General features: G+C 37.1%; 4 protein-coding genes across 8 annotated transcripts in view; 2 read left to right on the top strand and 2 right to left on the bottom strand.

Annotated features, from left to right (window-relative positions):
- The first annotated feature begins 5 nt into the window (after positions 1 to 5).
- Positions 6 to 1,965, top strand: Pmm2 (phosphomannomutase). Its single transcript, XM_028176511.2, has one exon. It carries the CDS (start codon positions 6 to 8, stop codon positions 756 to 758), a length of 753 nt encoding a protein of 250 aa, XP_028032312.2. The 3' UTR covers positions 759 to 1,965.
- On the bottom strand, positions 1,607 to 3,552 carry LOC114244634 (enoyl-CoA hydratase domain-containing protein 2, mitochondrial). Its single transcript, XM_028176516.2, has 3 exons — positions 3,119 to 3,552; positions 2,685 to 3,020; positions 1,607 to 2,473 (listed from the first exon to the last, which is right to left on the bottom strand). Exons 1-3 carry the CDS (start codon positions 3,408 to 3,410, stop codon positions 2,208 to 2,210), a joined length of 894 nt encoding a protein of 297 aa, XP_028032317.2. The 5' UTR covers positions 3,411 to 3,552; the 3' UTR covers positions 1,607 to 2,207.
- Positions 3,553 to 6,438: 2,886 nt separating this feature from the next.
- Positions 6,439 to 7,627, top strand: LOC114244646 (EKC/KEOPS complex subunit TPRKB). The gene has a single exon (XM_028176530.2). The coding sequence runs from the start codon at positions 6,524 to 6,526 to the stop codon at positions 7,055 to 7,057; it is 534 nt and encodes a 177-aa protein (XP_028032331.2). The 5' UTR covers positions 6,439 to 6,523; the 3' UTR covers positions 7,058 to 7,627.
- raptor (regulatory associated protein of MTOR complex 1) overlaps positions 7,624 to 17,863 on the bottom strand; it is a 30,200-nt gene continuing 19,960 nt past the window's right edge. For 3 of the 5 annotated variants that reach the window (XM_089734064.1, XM_089734066.1, XM_089734065.1), the window contains 8 exons: positions 17,600 to 17,746; positions 17,410 to 17,513; positions 15,914 to 16,000; positions 14,458 to 14,767; positions 13,798 to 13,914; positions 13,597 to 13,725; positions 12,509 to 12,627; positions 7,624 to 11,345 (listed from right to left, as the gene is read on the bottom strand). In XM_089734064.1, coding sequence (XP_089590190.1) covers positions 12,561 to 12,627; positions 13,597 to 13,725; positions 13,798 to 13,914; positions 14,458 to 14,767; positions 15,914 to 16,000; positions 17,410 to 17,513; positions 17,600 to 17,746 — 961 coding nt within the window. In that variant the 3' untranslated portion in view covers positions 7,624 to 11,345; positions 12,509 to 12,560. The other 2 variants (XM_089734067.1, XM_028176503.2) reach the window with 2 other exon arrangements.

Here is a 17,863-nt window from a genome sequence, read left to right as displayed (position 1 = left end):
CAATTATGACAAGTCAAAAGAAAGTTTTGTATTTGTTCGATGTTGACGGAACGTTGACAAAACCGCGCCAAAAAATTACAGAAGAATTCATGAGGTTCATTCTTGACGAGGTAAAATCAAAAGTGGATGTAGGATTGGTCAGTGGTTCAGATTATATGAAGATTTCCGAACAAATGGGCGGAGAGGACGTCGTGTCCAATTTCAACTACGTATTCAGTGAAAATGGACTGGTGCATCATAAGAACGGAAAAAAACTAAGTTCAGAGAGCATAGTTAACCATTTGGGTGAACAAAAACTGCAAGAGGTAATAAACTTCGCCATGGGTTACATGTCCAACATCAAATTACCAGTCAAGAGAGGTAATTTCATTGAATTCCGATCAAGTATGCTTAATATTTGCCCTGTTGGAAGATCATGTAATCAAATAGAGCGAGATCAGTTTTCTGAGTATGATTCAAAACACAAAGTTAGGCAACAATTTGTTGAAGCACTTCAAAGCAAGTTCAAAGACTCGGGCTTAAAGTTTGCTCTAGGAGGTCAAATCAGTATTGATGTGTTCCCAATTGGATGGGACAAGACATACTGCTTAAATCACATAGCTAGTGAGAATTTTGCTGAAATTCACTTCTTTGGAGACAAAACAGACCCTGGTGGGAATGATCATGAAATTTACAATGACTCTAGGACTGTGGGACACAGAGTCTCATCTCCAAATGACACCGAAAGGCAAGTGAAAAAATGTCTTAATGTGGAATAGTGTTAGTTTTAGGTCCAGCTTGAAGACAAATATAATATTATTTTAAAATTTATTTTGTATATAAGTTTCCTCCAGTTTATTTCTACTCAGGGACTTCGCAATTGGATCTAAAAGGAAAAGATAGGTAAAAGAAAATTAACTGTTATTTGTAGCAATCCAATATATACATTCTGCAAGAAGAAATTACAGATTAATCATCTTTATTGACACAAATGATTAATTTGCCCAGTGTGCATAAAATGAGTAAAGCTATGAAATGATAAAAATTTTAGGCAGATACCAATCAATGTCCATAATTAATGATGTAGGATACATTTTGAACCCATGTAGTTAAGTGTCTTGTATATTTTAGCGATGATGACATTATTTGTTTCTATTTGACAGCTATATCACAATACAAAAAGTTCACTGTTGTGTCTCGAGATGGATGGCAACTAATAGCGTTCAAGGGTTATATTTACTGCTTGATACTAGGTTGTGCCATGAACTTTACCCATCTAAATGAAAGAAGTATATATAAATATATTTTGATGTTAACCTACTTCAATGTAGTAAAATAAGGGACTATTCACCCATTAAATTGAAATTGTCTTGTTATTGACTTTTAGAAGATTACTGAAATAATAATATGCCCGTTATACATACTATTACAGCTGTGTTTGTTTTATCTGCTTTAATTGATATAAAAAACAAATATGTCAATAGTTATAACAACAATCAAATATGTATAGATCTTAAATCTTTGATTGTAATTGTTTTAATGTACTTATTTGAACATTTTTGAGTGAAGAGGAAATAAGATAAAGATTTTTTCTATAAAATTTATTATTTGGAAAAATATATAGGTATTTTTTATTGCATAATGAATAAAATATTTTATTATATATACACAAAACAACATACAACATGGAAATATTATTGTATTTTATTTTTTAATATTAATTTTAATTACACAACCATTGTTGTTTTAATTACAATTCAAATACCTTTAGAATATGAAGTAGGAGTATCTACTTGATATTCTTGATTTGATATCTAGTAACATTAAAATAATTAATATGGAATGTCAAATGTTTTCATTAATGTCCATATAAAATTGTCAAATATTACAAAATATAAAATTTATGAAGAAGCAATTTGTGTGTAATTAACCAACAAATTCTAGTAAAATTTTATGAACAATGTAAATAAATAAATCACTTTGAGACAATGTAGTTATCACTATTAGGTTAAAATTCTAGGTAGATCTAACACATTAATAGATTTGTGAATGCTTTAATATGAAAATAGCTTCATTTAAAAAGTTATATTTATAAACATTTAGTAACAAATTATATATTTTTAAGTTATAAAAAAATAAAAACAATTTAAAATTGTATCAATAGTCAACATGTAAACAAATTGAAGAGTTTGAATAAGTATTGATAAATTTCTTTTAAAAAATGTTAGCTAATGTCCCTCATAAACAGGTTTTCTTTTTTCCATAAATGAAATCATGCCTTCCTGTCTGTCTTTAGTTGGAATATTTCTTTCGTAGCATTTCTGTTCTATCTCATAACCATCCTTGATACTCAGCTGTATGCCTTCACTGATAGCTTGTTTCGCACAACGGAGGGCTATAGGGGCATTCGGGATGATTTCTCGTGCAATGCTCAAGGCCTTCTCAAAGGCTGCTTTGTTTGCAGTGTCTTGTGCGACCACATGATTCACGATGCCTGAATGTAGAAAACACAACCTGATTATTTGTTTTTAAAATGTATGGTTTATTGTAGATAACATGAATAGCTCATTTCAACATCTTAGTTGTGCCCTTGGTGTTGTTGAGGTTAATAAGAAACAGTGATTACTAACCGTCAGGAGAGCTATGTTACTACAAAGGCTATGATTTTTTTTCTAAATAGTTTAGTTAAATAATCAGATACATACCTAATGCCTTAGCTTCCTTTCCACTAACAATTCTTGATGTAAATATCAACTCTTTAGCAATTGGTAGCTGAATAGTTCTTGGTAGTCTCTGGGTACCTCCAGCACCGGGAATAAGACCTCTACCAGTCTCGACAAGACCTAGTTTAGCAGTATCTGCTGCTATCCTGATGTCACATGCCAAGGCTAATTCCAACCCTCCACCAACAGCCACTCCTTCCACAGCAGCTATGGTTGGCATGGGCAAGTCTTCGATTTCAATAAAAGTTTCTCTAAGCCCTCGGACGAATTTGGCTACCTCTTCATCGGACATTTTTAAGCGTTCTTTTAGGTTAGCTCCTGAGTTTTGATAAACAAAAATTGGTTCATTAGTAATAAAATACAGTTTTAGACTCTTATGGCATAGATTGAACAGAGAATATGTGTAAGATCCTCACCAGCGCAGAAAATCCCCGGAACCATACTATGAAAGATAACAACAGACAGTTTGGTATCTTCTCGAATGATCTGGTTGACCTCGCGCATCGCATCTATGAGGGTAAATCCGAGTGCGTTCCTGTCTTTAGGACTGTTGAGACCGCATAATGCGATACCCTTATCTACCCCAGTAAGTTTCTCAAATACAACAGGATTCACATTTTCGTTCAGTTGTTGTATCTTTGTAGTTAGATTTCGGGGATTTACAACTCTAACAATGAAGGATTTCAATTTTAATTTACTTAATAACATTTTCGCAATATACTAATGGTATTTATAATTACAGTAATCACAGTTAGCAATAACCTGTAGTTTAATTAGCAAAATTATCTTATCAACATAAGTTCACTTCTTATCAAATTGAAAATAAACATCACAGATTATTACAGTTCGGTAGTACCTAGTTACAATTTATGCTGAATCTGTACAATGCTGCATTATTACAACTCAAAAATTGAAAAAAATGTTCTAAGACTTTGGCGGGAATGCGCGGCCTGAAGTTTTATGAATTGTTTTACTTTGTTTATTTAGAACTTCTCCAGGTTTAAACCTGTGATGTGGTGGTTTATTCACCGTTTAGCATCTGTGCAAGTGCATAAATGTTGGGAAATAACCAGTCACTCGACAAGGCTTCCTAGTTCTTCAAAAACGTTAACCAACCGAGGAGCAGGATTTATTTCATCCTATCTCATGTCGTTTGATATAATTTAATCTTAGTTAAATACAGTAAACTAAAAAAGGCCGCACGGTTCGATATCTTCGCCTTTTCTGTTGGAAAAGAGAATCCCTATCACTGATAACGAGTAGGTACGGACGGAGGTGAATGAAGTTAGCCCCTCAAAAAAATTTTTTTTTCCTATTTTATACTTATTTTCTATTAATTCGTTTGTTCATCATTTGTTCATGATTGTTCACTGTTAATAATTGTTTGTTCTGCATTTATTTATTTTTAAAAAATATTTAAAAATATACCTACAAGTTAGCCCCTCTAATGCAATTTTTAATATTTTTTCATCCTTAATGACTCGTAAATATTCATTTTCGATTGTTCTTATATAAAACACGTTTGTTCTCTTTCGAAATTACTCGTTTTTTGTTTAATTTACTATTTTTATTAGTTGAATAAATGTATGCAAAATATGTGTACTGCGCATGCGTCAACTATAATGCCTAAACTTTCTACGCGGTTTTAATCGTGAAAAAAAAAACAAATATAAATCCTGAAGGAGCAATTAATTGGTATACAGTTTAATTAAAAAAATTAAAAAATAAATAAATGAAATAATGTGCATTGGCGTTAAGTTAGACCAAATACATTTTTTCCATCCTCCTACTTATCGTTATGAAGGTATAAAAAAGATAGGGAGTTCACATAGGTAATATAAACAAATAAGTAAATATGTTCATTATTTATCTTTCAAGAGATAATATAGGTATACATTATAATAACTTTTTTACACAGTCGAAATTATATTCCTAACATTAGTAAAATAACATTTTAATACGATAGGTAAGAGGATGGAAAAAATGTATTTGGTCTAACTTAACGCCAATGCACATTATTTCATTTATTTATTTTTTAATTAAACTGTATACCAATTAATTGCTCCTTCAGAATTTATATTTGGTTTTTTTTTCACGATTAAAACCGCGTAGAAAGTTTAGGCATTATAGTTGACGCATGCGCAGTACACATATTTTGCATACATTTATTCAACTAATAAAAATAGTAAATTAAACAAAAAACGAGTAATTTCGAAAGAGAACAAACGTGTTTTATATAAGAACAATCGAAAATGAATATTTACGAGTCATTAAGGATGAAAAAATATTAAAAATTGCATTAGAGGGGCTAACTTGTAGGTATATTTTTAAATATTTTTTAAAAATAAATAAATGCAGAACAAACAATTATTAACAGTGAACAATCATGAACAAATGATGAACAAACGAATTAATAGAAAATAAGTATAAAATAGGAAAAAAAAATTTTTTTGAGGGGCTAACTTCATTCACCTTACGGACGGTAGGTACGGTTAATGAAACAAAATAAATTTTTTAAAGGATTTTATGACCTGGTCTTTTAAGTCATGTCTTATTTTAATTTATATTCTTAATTTTATGAAAAATTCTAATATAGAGGGAAATGAAAAAAAGATGATTAATTTGGATCATTAATCAACTGGGATGAAATTATATGAAATGAGATGAGATGATGTGGGATGAAATATATAATCTTAGTAAAATGGTGGTAATTTACTGAGATTATTTCAGTGGACTTTTTGGAAAATCCCGAGAAGTTACGTCCAGCGGCTTTGTTTAATTTCCCCACATTTATGCACTTTCACAGATATTAAACAGTTAATAAACCACTGTTTATTACACATTTTAACCTGAATAAGCACTAAATAAACGAAATAAAACAAATCACACAACTTCACTCCTCGCATTCCCGCCAAAAGAACAAAAAGTATATTTTTTTAGGGATTTTAGGACCTGGAACTAAGACTTTTAAGTCATGCCTTATTTTAATTTATATTCATACTTTTATAAGAGAAATGATATTAAGGAGTGTGAAAGCGTGTAGAAGTTGTGTTATTTGTTTTATTGTCTCTATGTAGTGTTTCTTGAGGTTCAAATGTGTAATAACGTTGATTTGTTAACTGTTTAATATCTGTGTGGGGGCACAGAGCTGGGTTGCAGTAGTTGTTCACCAATGATAAGTCTGGATTTTACTAACTCACTTTAATTCACAATTACTTACAAATATGTTCTATGTTCTACAAATGTTCTAGGTTGTACAAATGTTCAATGCTCTAAATGTTATTGTTATATGTTATATATTAATGTTTTAATTACTAAATGTAAATGTTAAATGTTACGGTCGCGAGGACCGGAGCCAACTTCCGCGTAACCGGGTTGTTGCACGACTGTCGTTGCTGTTCAACTGCAACTTTAAATAAGCGTGCAGTATGGCGTTATAGCTTACTAAGATGTTCGGCCGTATTACACCGAACAATCTGTGAAAGTGCACAAATGTGGGAAAATGAAATAAAGCCACTGAACGTAACTTCTCGGGATTGTCCAAAAAGTCCACTAAAAAATCTCAGTAAATGGCCACCATATTACTGAGATTATATTTCAACTCATATTATCTCATCTCATCTCATCTCATTCCATTTCATTTCCATATTATCATTATTCATAAAAATAAGAATAAAAATTAAAATAAGACATGACCTAAAAGTCTTAGTTACCAGGTCATAAAATCCCTTAAAAATAAATAAATAAACAAACTGAAGATCACTTCATTAAAAATTAGACGTGTTTGTGTTACATTTTTTTAAACATTAGATAACTATAAAATGAAACTTGAACATTTCACTTGCGTTTTAGATCCTGAAACAAAAACAACATTAAAAATATACCTTTACAAAAATGTGCAAAACATCGAGGAAATTAGGAATCATATTACAAACGGCGAGTGGAACTGTGCAATTATTAAGCCTAGCTTGATCTTAGATCCATTTCAAGTGGCTGTGGCGGCGAACAGAGCAGTTGTCGCAGCGAAATTTAGTACAATGGTTACGCGAACTGTGTTCGGAGAAATTTTGTACAATTTATCGCTTACCAAAAATATAACACAAAGTTTAAGCAAGTTTGGAATAGAAAAAAGCCATGATTTACTCGTATGCTTCTTAGTTACAAATGAAATAGATTGCAGACCTGAAATACTTCCCGAAATAAAAGGTGAACAGTGTTCTATTACAGAACTATGCAATTTTACAAATCTGAAAGATGTAAAATCTGTCTACAAACTAAATAACCTCAAAAGTGACGAAGGATTATTAGATATAATTGTAAGCAGAATGACAACAAAAAATTTTGTTTCTTATTAAAATTAAGTCATGCAGTTCTTACTACCTGCACCCAGTTACACGCACATTATATGTAATTCAGAACTAATGAAAAGCCTTTACCTAGGCTGTACTAGTCAATTTGCAGATTTGGATGTATATATAATTATTAATAGACATCCAGCACTCTCCAGTAATGTTATTTACCATGATAAACAGTATTCTATGTATTAATCCATTATATAGTCTCTGTGTGCAATTTCATCCAAATCTGTTCAGTTATTTTTGTGTAACCCAATTACGTATTTAAAACTCATATTTATAACAGGAGATTCTCATGCCTCTAATAAAACTAAATCTGGATACTCTTTGATGATCCTTAAGACAAGCTAAGCTGACTAGCCTAAGCTATAGGGCATTAAATAAATAAATAAAAATGTCCACTGAAATATTCAGTGAAACCAAAAAACAATATAATAATACTAAGAGGTAGCATATTCTCTTAGTTTCAAGGATCTATAGTGACGTCTATGAACTCTGTAACCCCATAACACCATAGCAGACCTTGTGCCTTAACTATAAAAATATAACTAAATAAAACAATAGAATTTATGTATTGTGTTTTATTGTAACAACAACAATCATGTTAAATGTACATTCAATTACAAATTACGTAAAAGCGAATAAATCTATTATATCCATAGACAAACTGTAGTTTGATACAAATTGTATCTGACAACAAATAACCAACGAATTCCCCATGATCATTACATTTTGATCTATTCCTTACATACTAGTTTACTCATGTGTATGGCCACAAATTTCATTAGGTGATGAATTCTCATTTATCTATCGTTTAAAATAAATTTATTTTTTGCATTTGCATTTTGTTCTGAATCCGTCACTAAAAACTAATTACAGTTAAATGCATGTTATATTAACAACTTAATTTCCTATACATTTCAATTTGAACAAAATGTTTCAATTATTCCACAACAAACTATTATTACGTACATAAAAAATCTATACAAAATAATAAAAATGGCATATATTTTAAAATAAAGGTGTTTAGGAACTTTCTGTTTAAAAGCTGACTGGAAATTTATTTGCATATAATTGATTGACACATAAAAAAGTTTTGTACAGTTAAAAATAGAAATTACATATTTGTAAATTATATATGCAAGACTCCACAGCTAAGGCTTTGACATTACAACGCCATGCTAAAGCAGACAGCGGCATGCAGAGGATATTCGCTATAAATATTTAACTTTATGAATAGTATGGAATATTTCTACTTTTGATAAGATCCTTTTGACACTATTCGGTGCGTTGTTAGGGCACACTGCACACCACTGAGAGCCCGAATTTGTCTTACATTATATTAATTACAACTGTAGCACCCCTTGAACACAATTAGACATGCTACTCCGGTACACTGCAAATACATCTTTAACATTTTGTTAACAAAAAAAATTATATACAAAATCAACACAAGCTAAAGTTAACTCTATAATTAATAACTATGTACTTTTGTTCAAATAGGACAGTACCTCCGTTAATCTGTACACGTGACGTCACGCTAGTTTATCAACAATACCGAGTGCCCATTCTCGAATTTACCAACTGCGAAAAATGATGCCCGACTCATTCACTAAAAACACAACAACGATGTTAAACTATTACTTAAAATTATATTATTACAGCACTGCAGCATTGTTCCCGCGAATATACGGCGTACATTGCAAAAGATGTGGCCAATAATGTTCTTGTTGTTATGTGCACCTTTTCTAATAAAATTATGGCTATATATTAATTGAAAACTTGTTTGTTCGTCTTTTATGAGTTGGGGGGCGTGTTTTGACAAACCCTCTACGCACATTGTACGTCCATGTTTTGACAGCGGGCGCTGGTCACCCCGGAAGTGACGAGCGGTTCTTGCCGCAGACGTTAACGTGAATTTTTCGTTAGACTATTTATTACTCGAAAAATCATTACGGCCACATCTATTAACAAAATAAACCTTTTACATATTATTATATACTAAATAAATAAATTGAATTAATCGTTATAATAATTTATCAAATAATTAAATTATTCAAGAGACACAATTACAATATATATCTTAAAGCGTTACATTTTTGTGAATAATAATTACATTTCATAAATAAATAAAAAATGTATTTGGCTAACCATTTACACTTTTAAATTGCTAAAAATAATTCGTATGTTTTTCTTACACGTATAAGAAGAGAACATTACATTTTAATTTTGCATTTCATTAAACTACTTTGCATATTATTTTAAAATATTATAACGATAATATTTAATGCCAAATGAATTAGATAAAGGATCGTGAGTGTCTTCGCAAGTAATTTCAGATACGTCTTACGTTTTAAAATGTATGTGAATAAAAGTTATAAAACTCTAAGACAAAACGATTTTATTAATTTCCCAATAAATATGGAAAAAATCACTCAAACGGGCAAATATATGCAATAATAATGTAAGTTGTTGCTGATCAGAGGCCGCACTAGCAGTGTGCTCACCGCCTACAGGTCATAAAAAACTATATAAAAAGGCCAAAGTAAACGCCGTGTTCATTCATAAACTAAGCATAAAATAGGTTATAAGAACATTTTAGCCCGCAATGTAAGGCACCCCCCTCCCCGCGGCACTACATCACGTTACGACTACCCACTCTGCCCCTCTCCGCGTCCGGGGATATAGTGCGTTTCAAATAAGAATGTGCACGTCAATGCCCTTGATCTGTCAAAGTTCGATAAAACAAGTATGGATAGCAAAAGAAAAAAATATCTTTTTTTTATTATTTGAAATTTTTGCCCTATTAATGAAGACTTAATATTATGTTTCATTTAATGAATCATACACATCTATATAATTTTCTTGAAATGTTGAGTACTGGTCGAGGTAGTTAAACATGAATTTAGATTATATAAAAAAAACCACCTATTTAAAAATCAAGGTTGCTACACTGTCGGACCTATAATTTACGAATAGGCGACGATGATGATGATTACTCAAGCATTGAGATGAGTGGAATCGGCAAACTCGAAGATTTAATGGATTATAAATAAATATTTAAAAATTCCTACCTATTTAACTGACTTTACCAATTTTTTTTCGATTTTACAGCTATGACGTCACAATATAGCGCAGGTCCATGCACATTCTTATTTGAAACGCATTATAGTTCAGTGTGCTTAGCGCGAGTTTTTTAACGTTCTCGATAGCGTAAAAGTTACCTCATATTTGTATGGAATGGGATTTTTGCGTACGTTTGTCGCTAGGGGCGCTGTTCCAACTGCATACAAAATTGGGTTAACTTTTACGCTATCGAGAACGTTAAGAAACTCGCACTAAGCACACAGTACAATTGGATAAGTAATTACATTTCAGTCGTCAGCGAGCGAGCACACTGCCGGTGTTCGACCCAGCAAAATCAATTTAACTTGTGATCTAAAGTCGAACTTCCAAACTGCGTCAAACAAAATGTCTTCTGTCGCGAGTATCTCATTTCATTCAGTCTGTTTCTACAAACAACTGCTAAAATGTATGCAATTTGCTAAGGCTTCACGTGACGCGAAAGGCCGGGTCGATCGTAGTATCTGTTAAAACGAGATCTTCACATAAATATTGACAGTTGTCAACAGACGGTCAATTGACAGCCTCACATCGATCGACTTATCCCCTGACGGATATAACGACGAATTATCAATTTGTTTCAAACGACTTTAGGTCGAGCCATTAAAGCTCTTACAGCACAAAAAGAGACAGTGACCGCAGACACAAGCGACATTACGACAATTATTATTTAATGCAATAAAAGTTTCTTGTAAAGTTATACGAAATATTGCTCGAAACAAGTAGAACTAGACCAATAGGTATCAATGTTATAATAATCTGACAAACATTTATTATCTGTAATTTACAAATCATAGACATCGTAATGCTTTAAGCGCTCTATAAATTATCTGTGACTGTCTCTATGTTCATTGACCGCTTAGAATTCTTAACTTATCAAATTTATTTCACAGATTTTACATTGACTTTTACTGCATTATATTTTAGATTTCCATGGTCTTCGCAGTTAAATTTCATGTTTACTGTTAGCTGTCGTCCATGCTCTAGACTAAGCTATCCGAAGTCTCCGGCTGTGTACGGAGCCGCTAGAGATATACAGTATATATTTCCGAACGTGTGTAAGCGACGGCCATACGAAGCCAGCAATGTACAGTGCAGTGGAATATTTACAAGAGCTGCGCGGGTCGGCGGCCGGCTGCTCGCCTTCGTTCAAGCTTCTAATTACCTGGATGTTTACAGGGAGATCGACATGTTGTAAGGCTGTTGGTTTTTTTAATCATAGATACATTAAAGACTTATTGGCGCGGAACGTGAAGAAGGAAATATTTTTGTTCACTTTTTCTTGTCTTTCTTCAGGTTTCAATGTGCATGAACAGTGAGTGATTTAACATATCGACGCTTGAAAGGCGAACGTGACTAAGCGACAATGCGTGAACTTTACAGTAGACTAATTTAAACTTGAAATACCTGAAAAAAAAAATATTTTAACGAATCTAGCTGTAGGATTGAAATTATTTTAATAGACCTAGAAATATATATTTTTTGCGCATCGAATATGGTTATTGCCTATCATATATTTACATAAAGCAGTTATTGTCGCTTAGTCACGTTTGTCTTTTAAACGTCGATATGTATATATGCACAAGCGTGGGAAAATAATATAAAATAGCAGGACATGGATCTTTCCAAAAAGTTCATTGAGATTTAAGTAAATTCCTAAAATTTTATCGGACATTGTTCACTTTTCCTTTAACCTCATTCCGTTCCGTTTCAATTAGCTTCATTTCATTTCTCTCAAATGAATTTTCATACGGAAGAGTTTAATGAGAAAATTTGGCTAAAGGACCAGATTCCAGGGCATTGAATAATAATAATAATAAATGTGTTTTGTGCAAAGTAGTGTACTCGTATTTTTTTTTTGAAGGACTTTTTGGCGGGAACGCAAGGAGTGAAGTTTTGTGATTTGTTTTATTTTGTCTATTTAGTGTTTCTTCAGGTTTGAATGTGTACTGGACGTAACTTCTCGAGATCTTTCAAAAAGTCCACTGAAAAAATCTCAGTAAATGACTACCATTTTACTCAGATTATATTTCATCCCATATCATCTCATTTAATTTCATCTCAGTTGATTAATGCCTCAAATTAATCATCTTCATTTCATTTCACTCCATATTTTTTCTTTTTATTTAAACAAAAATATCAATTAAAATAAGACATGACTAAAAGGTTTTAGTTACAAGGTCTAAAATTCCCTTTAAAAAAAATCGTTTTTTCTTGGCCGGGCTTCTTCTTAACACTGACAACCATACAGCGGATGAGCCCGGCCCGTTTCACCAGTTTACTTAGAGCTACGATGTTACCCATAACTTAGAGGAGTACTGGGAGTACCTGGGCAGGCGCTCGCCGCGCGGAAGGGCAGCGTGATGCCGTACAGCGAGGGTCACCGGCGCGACTCCGCCACGTACACCGACACCGTGGAGTCCTTGGAGCCCACGCCCATCGCGCACCTGCACAGCGCCGCCGGGGGTCAGTTCAGTACTACCTGCCCTTTTTTTTATTGCCGTGTAGGCAGACGAGCATACGGTCCATACGGAGCATACCTGATAGTGAGTGGTTACCGTCGCCCATAGACTTCAGCAATGCCAAGGGCAGAGCCAAGCCGCTGCCTACCGCTTAATACTCTCCACAAGCCTCGTTTGAAGAAGGACGTGTCATAGCGCTCGGGAAACACCGTGGAGAGGAGCTCATTCCATAGCCGGATGGTGCGTGGCAAAAAAGATCTCTGGAAGCGCACTGTGGATGACAGCAGTGGCTCCAGGTAGTATGGATGAACTCTACTCCGGTGGCGGGCATTGCGATGGTAAAAACGAGACGTGGGTATCATCTCGAACAATTCTTCAGAGCACTCCCCATGGAGCATACGGTACAAAATACAAAGGAAACCGAAGTCCCTCCGCAGACCCAGAGGTTCCAAACGATCCGTAAGAATGCCCTGTGGTCGTCTGCCCACCACCACAGCCTAGGCTTGCGGAGAGTGATCGGCGGTGGGCAGCGGCTTAGGTGAGTTCCTGATTTTGCTGACGTCCATGAGAGACGGTAACCGCTCACCACTAGGTGGGCCATAAGTCCAGCTGCTTATAATGGCAATAAAAAAATAAATCAAAGTATTAACAAGAGGAGCAGAGGGCGACCCACTTATGTTCACTTCGACCCCACACCGCCACTATTCGATTGTATTGGACCATATACATTCTAATACACAGAATGCTACATACTGTCAAATTAATGATGAATAATTGTTAACAAGGGATATTTGTGTGTTTAAGTTTACCTAGGTCATGACAAAAAGTGATTATCAAATTGAATTAAGTTTCATGAGAGAGTACTTAGCCCAGTTTCTACTACGAACGTCACAAAAGTAACTATGTAAATGAGTCCTCGATCGCCATGCACGGCGGTGTGCGATCGGCGCCCACCTGAGCGGGTGGAAGGCCAGACAGGACACGGGCCCGATGCGGGGCCCCATGAAGCCCTCGTGGAACTTGATGGTGTTGAGCGCGTTCCCCCGCAGGTCGTACAGGCTGATGCACTGGTTCAGCGAGCCACTGCAACGGGACAGGCGGGTTACGCGCGGGGCCGGGGGCGGGCGGGGGTTGGGGGGCGGGCGCGGTACTGACCAGGCCACGAGGTCGCACAGCGGGTGCACGTCCACGGCGGCGAGCGGCCCGGGCGCGCGGATCTCCTCCAGCACGGCCATCTTGCGGGTGTCGTATATGCATATCTCGCCGTTCGCGCTGCGTTCAACAACAAATATCAGTTAGTGTTATCAATCTTCGGACAAATCCATTCGTGGAAGCAGCGTTAGAGTGTTTGATGCAAATGTCATTTTTATTTATTTATTTTTATTGCTTAGATGGGTGGACGAGCCCACCTAGTGTTAAGTGGTTACTGAAGTCCATAGACATTTACAACGTAAATGCGCCACCCACCTTGAGATATAAGTTCTAAGGTCTCACGTATAGTTACAACGGCTGCCCCGCCCTTTAAACCGAAACGCATTACTGCTTCACGGCAGAAATAGGCAGGGTGGTGGTACCTACTCGTGCGAACTCACAAGAGGTCCTAGCACCAGTAATTACGCAAATTATAATTTTGCCTATACTCTGCATAAAGTCGAGCGGGTTTGAGCGGTTACGCTTGCCGGTAGATGTCAATATAGACGAGTAAATCAAAACTACATTTATCTCCTTATATGTGCGTGAGAACCTCAATAAGGGACGAGTGTTGTTGCGGCGACAATATACGATGCCTATACAAGGACACACAAGAGTACGTACCAGCCGGTGACGAGCAGGTCGGCGCGCAGCGAGTGCGCGGCGGCCAGCACGGGCGCGGCGTGGCGGCGCAGGTCGTGCGTGGGCGCCAGGGTGCGCTGGTCCCACAGCCGCACGGCGCCGTCCTGGAAGCCGGCGGCCAGCACGTCGGGGTGCGCGGCCCCCAGCGCGGTGAGAGCGGCGTCCCCGGGCGCGGCCAGGTCGCCCACCCGCAGCTCGCGCCGCGCGTCCCACAGCCGCACGCCGCGCGCGCGCCCGCCCGCCGCCACCCAGCGCCGCGCCGCCACCCAGCGCACCACCGTGCCGCCGCCCACTGCGCACACATACCCCCCACCACATTGTAATTGAGTGTAGGAAATGAACACCTTTAAATTGAGTTTTTTTTTTTTTGTAGGCAGACGAGCATACGGCCCACCTGATGGTGAGTGGTTACCGTCACCCATGGACGTCAGCAATGCCAAGGGCAGAGCCAAGCCGCTGCCTACCGCTTAATACTCTCCACAAGCCTCGTTTGAAGAAAGACATGTCATAGCGCTCGGGAAACACCGTGGAGGGGAGCTCATTCCATAGCCGGATGGTACGTGGCAAAAAAGATCTCTGGAAACGCACTGTGGATGACCGCAGTGGCTCCAGGTAGTATGGATGAGCTCTACTCCGGTGGCGGGCGGTGCGATGGTAAAAACGAGACGTTGGTATCATCTCGAACAATTCCTCAGAGCACTCCCCATGGAACATGCGGTACAAAATACAGAGGGAACTGAAATCCCTTCGCAGACCCAGAGGCTCCAAAAGTCCTACAGTTCATTTATCTATTAAATCAGAAATCATAAGAAAATACTGATGGAATGGTTTCATTTTTCAATTATCGCAATTATCGTTGCTATAAACAATTCACACCACATATACTTTTCACTGAACTTCATACTTGATGACAACATGTAAATAAATGTATTATTGTATAGCAACTGTCCACGCGGATGCATCGCTCACTCAAGTAGAAGAGAGACAGATGTCGAACGCTGCCGAACGCGGAGGCCGATTGTGCCTCTTTGTCGCTCGTTGCGCGCTCTCGCTTGCACTTCAAGCCTTAAATGGAACGCCTCAGAGCGAGGTAACGCCGCATGAGTCATGTTTTTGTGTTGTGCGTGCAGCCGGCTCCATCGAATTATAAGACGTTGTTACGTCAAAACCTTTTTATTTTAGAAATAATTATCATTAGAATTTAGAAATATATATCTTTAACAAATAAAAATTATAGATCAACAAATGAGACCATTACTTTTATTAACTAGACGTGAATTAGCGCCTGACGAAAGGGTTCGATCGGACTCGCTCATTGGACCGTAGGATCACCCTTTCTATAGAGCAAATGTGCCATTAATACATCCGCTGTTCCTCAAATTAATATTTAAAACATTGACTGTTGATATAAAGATGAGTTGATTAAAGTGTCACTTACAGTTGGGGTCGGCCTGTTGCTTGTTTTTGTTCGTCGCTAGTTTGTCTTCGTTCGAGGAGAACTGATCAGAGACCAGTTGAGCTATACCTGGGATAGATTGTGATTACATTGCATTTGTAACGAAACGATTGCTGCGGCAGTAAAGTTACTGCGAACAAATCACGCCCGGTCATACATACGGTCACAGATTAGGATTCCCTTTGGTCAGGTTTTTTTTTAAGAGATTTTATGACCTGGTAACTGAGACCTTTAAGTCATGTCTTATTTTCATTTTTATATTATTCATATTTTTATGAAAAATGATATTATGGAGTGAAATGAAATGAAGATGATTAATTTGAGACACTAATCAACTGGGATGAAATTAAATGAAATGAATTGAGATGATATTGGATGAAATATAGTCTCAGTAAAATGGTGATCATTTACTAAGATTTTTTCAGTGGACTTTTTGGAGGATCCCGAGAAGTTACGTCCAGCGGCTTTGTATCATTTTCCCACATTTGTGCACTTTCACAGATATTAAACAGTTAATAAACCACCATTATTACACATTTAAACCCGAAGAAACACTAAATAGACAAATTATTTTGTCACAACAAATCACACAACTTCACTCCTCGCGTCCCCGCCAAAAAGTCCCTTTGGTCAGGGTACCAGAGACTGACATAGATTAAGTATCGTACCTTTAAATATATATAATGATACGGAGTAGGTACTTCAGGATGAATAAACAATAAAATACTTAATTGTGTTTTCTGTGATATAATAAGAAAATAACATTTAAAGCCCTTAATCTCTTTTAAAATTAATAACAAAAATTAAACTGTATTAATAAACTATACAAAACTGAGCTCTATTTTTATTGAAATGACTGACTTCACTCCACGACACTGAAGAAAAACCCTTTTTAAAACCTAAGGAGTTTTAAATAATAAAGGTTTTCGGCTTAATTAGCTACTACGTCACTGAGTCAGTTAATAAGCGCTTTTTTTTTACTGGTTACTGGAGCCCATAGACATCTACAACGTAAATGCGCCTCCACACCTTGAGATATAAATTCTAGTCTTAGTATAGTTACAACGGCTGCCCCAAATCACTTACAAATGAGAATATCCCACAATACACTACATCAAATTACAATACTGCATTTGGCCCCAAATGACGTCACAGGTAAATGAGTTGCGTTTTGTAGTATACGGGACAATGTTAAATGTACTGTGTCCCAGGAGCTAGATTAGTTCTAATACTATAATATGAGTAGTTCTTGTTGTTACAAAGTGATTGCTGTGACTCTGAGGAAGGTCGGAGCTCTCTGCAAACGTGCGTTGCAGTCGCGTTCGTTTCATATCAACTTGACCGTGACATGTCTAGGGGGACAAATGTCTGGGGGGACAGATGGCTAGGGGGACAGATGACTGGGGGGACAAATGACTGGGGAGACAGGTGTCTGAGGGGACAGTTGACTGGGGGACCAGGTGGTTGCGGGTACGTACTGTAGATGGGCTGCGCGCGCGGCGGGGTGTACTGCGGCGGAGGGGACACGTCCAGCGCGCGCCACGCGCTCACCAGCGCCGGCTCCGTGCTGCTGCCCGACGGCCTGTGTGGCACCACCACATGTACGGGGACTCTTATACAACGGGTCGCTGAGAGCGGCTACAGGAGCTGATACTTGGGGACCGGTACCTGTAGACTGCCAGGTTGCCGGTGTGCGAGGCCACGGCCAGCAGCGCGTGCTGGTGCTCGTTGAGGTAGGCCAGCGAGGAGATGCGGCCCCACGCCGGGCGCCACGAGCCCACGCACAGCTTGGCCGCCGTGCCCCAGTCCCAGATACTGCGGAGAGCACCACCACGCGGTCAATCAATCACGAAACCAAACGACATCAGATAGATCGAAAACTTTTCTGGCGACCGCACTCGTCATAGAAGTAGGAACTTCCTGTTTAGCGGA

Source organism: Bombyx mandarina, chromosome 17, assembly GCF_030267445.1.
Source record: "Bombyx mandarina strain Sakado chromosome 17, ASM3026744v2".
Taxonomy (NCBI): domain Eukaryota; kingdom Metazoa; phylum Arthropoda; class Insecta; order Lepidoptera; family Bombycidae; genus Bombyx; species Bombyx mandarina.
The sequence above is the reverse complement of the archived record's forward strand: the minus strand, read 5'-3'. Positions and strand labels throughout refer to the sequence as shown.